Source organism: Haplochromis burtoni, unplaced genomic scaffold, assembly GCF_018398535.1.
Source record: "Haplochromis burtoni strain Fernald_Lab_line unplaced genomic scaffold, NCSU_Asbu1 Contig_192, whole genome shotgun sequence".
NCBI lineage: Eukaryota > Metazoa > Chordata > Actinopteri > Cichliformes > Cichlidae > Haplochromis > Haplochromis burtoni.
The window spans coordinates 571,051-578,686 of NW_024582553.1; the positions used below are offsets into that span (position 1 = coordinate 571,051).

The 7,636-nt window shown below is 40.0% G+C and overlaps 1 protein-coding gene across 2 annotated transcripts; it reads left to right on the top strand.

Annotated features, from left to right (window-relative positions):
• The first annotated feature begins 324 nt into the window (after positions 1 to 324).
• Positions 325 to 7,583, top strand: LOC102305002 (testicular acid phosphatase homolog). Of its 2 annotated transcripts, XM_005935504.3 has the most exons (12): positions 325 to 450; positions 925 to 1,058; positions 2,068 to 2,163; positions 3,109 to 3,195; positions 4,148 to 4,294; positions 4,533 to 4,631; positions 5,535 to 5,630; positions 6,072 to 6,204; positions 6,439 to 6,521; positions 6,636 to 6,742; positions 7,007 to 7,188; positions 7,394 to 7,583. In XM_005935504.3, the coding sequence occupies exons 2-12, from the start codon at positions 969 to 971 to the stop codon at positions 7,501 to 7,503; spliced, it is 1,230 nt and encodes a 409-aa protein (XP_005935566.1). In that variant the 5' UTR covers positions 325 to 450; positions 925 to 968; the 3' UTR covers positions 7,504 to 7,583. The 2 variants fall into 2 exon arrangements, with proteins under 2 accessions (XP_005935566.1, XP_042081946.1); XM_042226012.1 differs by having other exon boundaries at positions 6,439 to 6,742.
• Positions 7,584 to 7,636: the final 53 nt, after the last annotated feature.

The window sequence follows — 7,636 nt, forward strand, 5'->3', positions numbered from 1 at the left end:
TATTGTAAAGCATCTAAATGTGGGGGTGCTTTTAAAGTGAAATTATCCACACAAGGGTCACACGTTTTCATAAGATCAGAAGCTGACACAAAAATGCCTGCCGTGGCGGGCTGTCATGTCATGTGCGCAGCGGGGAATAGAAGGAGACAGTGACTTGGACTCCAGTTGACAATGGAGATAGACTGGGACCAATAATCCCAGAGGAGAGGTGGAGAGAAAGAGAAAGAGGGAGAGAGAGAGAGAGAGAGCGACACCCACGCAAGGCCAGGTAGGGAGGCTATAAAAGCACTGCCTAAATTTACTGAAACATGCACTTAGTGTCAGCCTGGGTGTGAGTGAGGATTTGACACACCCACCCACACAAACACACACACACACACACATATATATATCTATATGTCTGCGAATCATTTGTACTACAACACCAAAATATGTGAACAAGCAGCTGAGGTAAGTGCAAATCTTCATTTATATTAAAAAAAAAGCATTTTGTTGCATGCATGCGCACGCTGCATATTGCGCTTTAAAGTTTTAATTAATGTTTGAATCACAACATAATAATAATTTCTCTTAACTGGAAAGAAAGAACACTATTATCAACAGATCAGTGGCTCAGCTTGTTAAAAGATTATGGAAATTTACTGAAAGTGACTTCAACTTTTAAGAACAAAGTAACCCAAATTAAAAAAAAATAATTATTTCAATGATTATGTTACATGCTTAGTTGATTCCTCTTATCATAGTCAACATGTACTTCGAGTAGAATATTATAATAATAATATAAACCATATCCTAAGATCATGACTGGTACACACAGCCCACTTTATCTCCATCACTGCACTGTTTCTGTTTCTTTTTGTTCCCTTATTTAATGGGAAATTGTGATTTTATAGATTAACTTTCTTGATACTTTTCCTCTTTCAGTGAAAGAATTTTGTAAAGCAGGTGACGCTCGACTAGCTGAAAAGATGCAGAAGTTGCAGAAGAGTTTGGGCTGTTTGTTCCTTCTCTGCTGCATCTGTTTGACTGAATGCCGGGTGCTGAAGTTTGTTGTAGCTGTAAGTTCCCCCATTTGTCGCCTCCCCCCCACAAGATGCTTGACAGCATTTCTTTGTTGAATCCTGTGATTATTATATAATCTGGAAGACACTTTGCTGTGCATGGTTACTGATTGCATTGTAGTTTTCCTGCCCGATCAGTATTATTGTTTTTGCACTTTTTTGTGTAACAAAGGATTACTTTGAGCCTAAACTCCAACAGTGTCTAGCATATCTCTCCCACACACTGCAGCTTTATACATAAACCTCTTTACATAACACCTTATTACCCAACTGAATGATTTAAGAAAAAGAAATCACACTGTTCTTATGATTTGGCGTTTCATATTTTTTATTTTTTTGTATCCTTTAAAAAAAAACTTGTATGTGTATGTTGCTTAAGTACCTTGGGACAGCATACAATAAAATTATATATCTGCTACATAACTATTACGGCTTAACCAACTGCTTGACAGTAAAAGTGTGTTATCAGCTAAATCCACTATACAGCTCCACTGAATTTCATTGAGTTTAGATTCACAAATCTTTAGGTTTTTTTTTTTGGAAACTATTATTTTTAGTTATTGATTTAATTACTTTACATACATAAAAAAAAATCTCATGTTGTTGTGCAGCAATTATATTCAAAAGCCTTTGGATCTTTGCTGACTTGTGCTTGTGTTATTGTGTTATTTTTATGACGTGTTTCACTCGAGTGGTTTGTAAAATTACTGTGGGATCAACAAGAGTGAATCAGATGTGTGCACAATCCCGTTAATTCAACCTTTCTGTTATGTCACGGCTCAGAAAGTGAGCTGTCAGGTAATAACACTAATGCAACAGTTCTAACGATTGTGCCTTGATGACATCATCAGAATGACACTTGTGCCTCAAATCCTGCCCACGCTGTCCACAGTCACAGATCTCTATTTATTACCTCTGTCTCAGGGTGATAATCTTGTTTAAGTGTGCAGTGTAATGCTAACACAGCAGCACGGCATCATGTGACAATATCTGTTTTGCTGCTCAGGTGTTCCGGCACGGAGATCGATCACCTATTGAGTCATATCCCAGGGATCCATATGGGGAGGAAGTGTGGGCTCAGGGTTTCGGACAGTTGACTGAGGTACTTGATTTGTCATTGACATTTTGTTTTGTTGTTAACAAAACACGTGAAGAGATTTTGGTTGTATAAACTGAATTGTCTAATAGTTTTTCTCTAGCTCTTGTTTTACACAAAATCATTTGGGCTGTGGTACGGAGGCCCTAAAGTGCAGAAGAAACGAAAATTGTAGAAATTACAATACAGCATTTTAGAAAAGAGAAGAATAAAACAAAATACATAATAACAGCATAGCAAGAAACAAACAACAAAACAGTCAAAGCTGTTATTTATCTTAACAAACAAATTAGAAAATAACACCAAGAGGAAAAAAAATTAAGTTACACAACAGAACACAAGAATATTACATAAACCTTTTTTTTTAAAAAAAACCCAAAAAACCCCACTGACATTTAAAATTAATAACAAAACAGAAAATTACATTTCAGTAGTTTACAAAATATGTCCTTTCTAAATGTTTCTAGTTTTCTCTTTAATGTTATTTTGTTTTGCGCTTTAAGGCCACCATACTTGAACTGGGGTGACACACAGTTCACTAAAATATAGGTGAAAAAGTCAAACAAAAGAAAAACAATAATAGAGACCTTATGCTTATAATTTGACAAGAAATTCATAAACAGGAGGATCACAGGCTTAACACAATGAATGCATCACTGTACTTCAAAAACTGCTGAATTCATTTACTTAAGATCTTTCACTATAAAATACACTTTTAACAGACTTCGGGCTTTAATTAAATTCCTTCCTCCTGTGACTTTGCTCTGTTGTCGGGCAATTAGCTGCTTTACAGTGTATAAACTCATTATTTTGTCTTTGAGAAACACTGGTAACAGGGTAAAAGTTGCTTATCTATGTAAAAAGGTTGATTAGGACCATAAATCTGCAGCGTTTTCAGTCAAAAGGTCAAATTCTGCTAAAAATGTAAAATGCTGGCAATTTTCCTTCCAGCTGGGCATGAAACAGCAGTTTGAACTGGGCCGGTTTCTAAGGAGGCGTTACGGAAATTTCCTCAGTGAAGACTATAACAGCAAAGAGGTAGGTGTATCTGTGTATGCAAACACATATGCGTGTTAATTGCTGTTTCCTTCCCCATCTTTGTTTAGGTGAACTCTGTTGTGAGCTTCCTAAGCCTCTTGTCATGCGTGCCCTGTAAAATCAAGTGCGCGTACGAGCAGTCACCATCTGTCACGTCTGTAAAAACATACAATAAGTTAATGAGCCTGACTCATTTTGGTGAACTCACTGTCATGACCGTGCAGTGTGCTAAACATGGGAGGGTAATGTAGCCCGTGGGCTTCATGTAAAGTACAGCTGTCAGCAAATATGCAGCTTCTGTGTGCTGGATCCTAAACACACTGACATATAAGAGATTTGTAATTTCTTTTTTGCCTCTGCTTTGTTATACTCGTTACCTTCCTTTTTCTCTTGCTTTAAGTGCTCGTCTTTCTCTCTTAAATAAAACACAATTACCACAACTAATGACAGCTGTTCTCAGAACATATCACTGACAATCTCTTGCCTAAATCTCAGTGAACTTGTGCCATACCTTTTCACGTGTTGCCATGTCTGTTTTACGTTCACAAAAGGGGGGCAAAACAGAAGCACTCCTGGTATCACAAGAACATCCAACCTTATCTGCTTGATTTACGATGTGTAAAAACCTGATAGAGAGTGACAGAGAGCTATAGAAGAGGGAAGACTGATGTCAGAAGAGATCGCAGCAAGACAGATTGTCCCCCCCTCCCCTTTCCTTCTCATTCATTTGACTCTTCTATGACTCTTTGGGTTAAGGAAGTACCTCAGTTGACTTGGAATGACTACTGCTTGCAAAAATAAAGGGAAAAACTTTAATGAGATTTCTAAATGTAGAAAAGAAACGTAAGCCTCATTTACCCCAGAACACAGCACATAGTCGGATCAGTGAAACCACTCCAGTACCAGCATATGAATGCTTTTTAATGCCATGTACTCTCTGTGATTACAACAGATATATGTGCGGAGTACTGACTACGACCGCACTCTGATGAGTGCCCAGGCTTGCCTTGCTGGGATGTTCCCCCAAACCAGACCCATCATGCCCCAGTTACTGTGGCGGCCTATTCCAGTGCACACCATCCCCAGAGCCCTCGACAAGGTGGGCTGCTGAGCCACATAAATATTTTCTTTTCACAGCAGCAGCCACGCAAAGCTGATTACAAAATTGTATAAATTATTTTGGGCTTTTCTCTGTAGCTCCATGCGGCCATCTGTGTGCATCCCAGCTGTGATTCCCCACAGTGTTAAAGTGTGAAATGTGCATACATTTGTGCCCACGAGAAGTACCTCGAGTTAACGTTCATTATTTCCACTGATGTTTAACTGCTGTTTTAAAGTTGCTGAGGTCTCCAGGTAAAGACTGTCCAAGGTTCAGCGCTATGATGACGGAGACCTTCGAGAGTCATCCCTACCAGAAGTTCCTTAAAGCTCACCAGGTAAGACAAAGGCCGTCTCCACACAGCCAGACAGACCTCTAAATACACTGTTCTGTAGCCCATCAGCATCTGTTCAGTGACGTGAATGCTCACAGCCCAGTTTGTGTTCAGCATATCTTTTCCGTGAGTCATGTGCCTGCTAACCAGTGAAAACTTGTTTGTAACCCCGTTGTTTAATATCATCAGGCTTACACAATCCAAATTGCTGCAAACAAAATTGTTTCCTTACCTCAGCCTCTCCTGGTCTGCTTATCCCGGCCCTAATTTATAAATTAACTCACATGCTGAAATGCCTATTTCAGTAAGTATATACTTCACAGTTGTTGATGTCAACGTAATCAGCACCTCTAGTAGACGTGTTTGTTATGCTGAAGACATCATGTCCTCTCAGTGATTTTCTCAGGCACGGTGACTCCAGTGCCTACGAAAAGCTGCACAGTGCAATTTCTCTCACATTCTCAGAGACACTAATTAACGGTTAGATTGAATTAGATTAAGAATTACAATAAAATGGTTTTAATTAAATGGAGTCCCACGTGCGGCCTATTAGGGTGATGTTTGAGATCAGGCCAGGGCATCCTGCATTGAATTTTAACACCCTCTGCTGGAGGCAGAGTACCTGCAAGGTATATACACGAACCAAACTGGTGCCACGTATCACCGTGTTATCTGACCAAAGGTTAAACTTACAGTCATCGCCACATTAATGAACTACTAATGCTAATTTATGCAATTTTTGATTATAAACCCCTAAAATAGATATCTAATCAGTGTGCCTGGACAAATATCCATAAATAAATGGAATGTTACTCATAAAAATGGTAATTAAACTGTTGTGTTCCCTTGAGCCTTATTATTTAAAGAGTTTAAACTGATGTCCTTATTCTTTTCTTCCCTGTGCAGTACTTTGTGGAGGCTCTCTCTAACCACACTGGCTACCCCGTGTCCAAGCTGGTTGGTAAAAAAATATGGAGGGTCCACGACACTCTTAACTGTGAGGTATACTTTAAAGCAAGCCCACAAATATTTCTGCTACCTGTATTATGCACATTACAAGCTGCTACAAAACCCAGATGCAGAGAAGTGACAGAAAAAAACACAAAAAAGGAACAATAATGTGCTTTCGTCAAAGTATCTCCAGAGAAATAGAGCGAGGGTAGGAGTGCGGGGAAATCACTTTATACATACAGTAAAAGACGAATGGGGCAACATATTGAAATGATAATTAAAGCATAATGAGATGGGTGGATTCTAGGCCAGGTTGAATATGTTCATTCAAACTTGCAAAATGAGCATCTGTTATCTTCAGACTGGTGCTAAAAATAGACGGGATAATAGAAACTATAAAGTATGGCCATTTAAACCTCGTTTGCTGCCATGTTGTATAATGTGATTATTAGCGTAAGGCAGTGCCGTAATGAACATTCTTCTCTTTTGCAGAGGATTCATAACTTGACTCTGCCACGCTGGGCCACCCAAGAGGTCTTGGACACCCTGAAGAGAATAGCTTCCTTTGAGGTCATGTACAGCATCCTCAGTCACAAGCGAAAAGAGAAGGCCAGGCTCTCGGGAGGTGGGAATTCACATTAGAGGCAATTAATTTAGAGCACTCAAGAGGAAAAAAAAAAAGAAGAAGCTCTGTTTATCTCATGTGACTGCTGGCCGAAGCTTTGTTTATTAGCACATATGAGCTAATGGGACAAAGATGATTACAGGGCCAAGACAGGATGCTCAATAAGGTCAAAAGGATTGTCTTGGTATGTGAGAAAAATTAATTTGCACTGTTGACATTGTGGTAATTCTCCAGGGGTCCTGCTGAATGCCATCCTGAGGAATTTCTCTAAGGCTGTAGAGCAAGGGAGCACTCTCAAATTCATTATGTACTCAGCTGTAAGTGCATTGCTTGTGTACGAGCACACATTTATAATCTGCTGTGTAAACTGCTGCTTGATGTACTGTATCTCCTCGCCTTCTTATTGCTGTGGTGCTTGTTCCTCGTTCCAGCATGACTCTACACTCATCACCCTCCAGGCAGCTCTGGACGTGTATAACGGGCTTCTTCCTCCTTACGCTGCCTGTCAACTCTTTGAGTTCTACCAGGAGCATGATGGGTAATGACTTCCTTCCAGTTTTATTTCCTGCACTATTCTCTTTTGCATATTCAAGCACACTATGTAGGTCAGATGCCCACCACATTTTGAGGTATCGCGTTTTTCTGTTTGGATGCACCGAGCAAATACCTTTCCTTTGCGATCTGAGGAAATTTGGCAGCTGCCCAGGGCTGCAGATGTGAAAGCATCACATAATACAAATACATTTGCATAACACTTACAGATGTGTGTCCTCTCATTGGATTCGTCCTAATAATTACCCAGATCCTATTCTGTGGAGCTGCACTACCACAATGACTCTCGGAACAACCCCTACCCCAACCCTGTGCCAGGATGTAACGGGTTGAGCCCTTGTCCTTTATCCTTGTTTAATGAGCTGGTGAAGGACGTACTGGCAGATGACTGGCAGGCCGAGTGTGGGTTTAAGACAAAATGGTCAAGCACAGGTGAACAAGATAAAGTTTATAATCTGTGTCTATGTCTGTATTTGGTGTTGCCACCAGGTTTCTCTGCAACATGTTTATTATTATTGGGGGGGGGGGGGGGGGGGGGGGCTTGTCTGGGATTATTCAGAACACACTGCCTCATTTAAACATATCAAGGCTTTTGGATATTTACCATGTATAGCTAAACAGTTGTTGTCTCCCACAGGTACCATAACAGCTCTTGCAGTGGCTGTGGGACTCCTGGCGGTGGCGCTGTTATTCAGTATAGGGGTGATAATCCTCAGGCGGAGAGGACAGTACTCCAGGGAAGTGTAGCAGAGATGATTGACACACTTGTACCATGAAATATATAAATATAAAAGTGCTTCCCAACTAATGTTCACTGTAATATGATCGTGATAGTTATTGTGTGCTTGAGCAGATTTGAGCCTTCATAAAGAATACACAA

What these genes read in the sequence shown, in the direction of transcription:
- LOC102305002 (XM_042226012.1), top strand. Translation starts at nt 969, where the DNA reads ATGCAGAAGTTGCAGAAGAGTTTGGGCTGTTTGTTCCTTCTCTGCTGC. An exon ending in AGTTCCTTAAAGCTCACCAG is followed by an intron (nt 4,632 to 5,534) that starts GTAAGACAAAGG and finishes TTCCCTGTGCAG; the next exon opens with TACTTTGTGGAGGCTCTCTC. An exon ending in TTCTACCAGGAGCATGATGG is followed by an intron (nt 6,743 to 7,006) that starts GTAATGACTTCC and finishes ATAATTACCCAG; the next exon opens with ATCCTATTCTGTGGAGCTGC.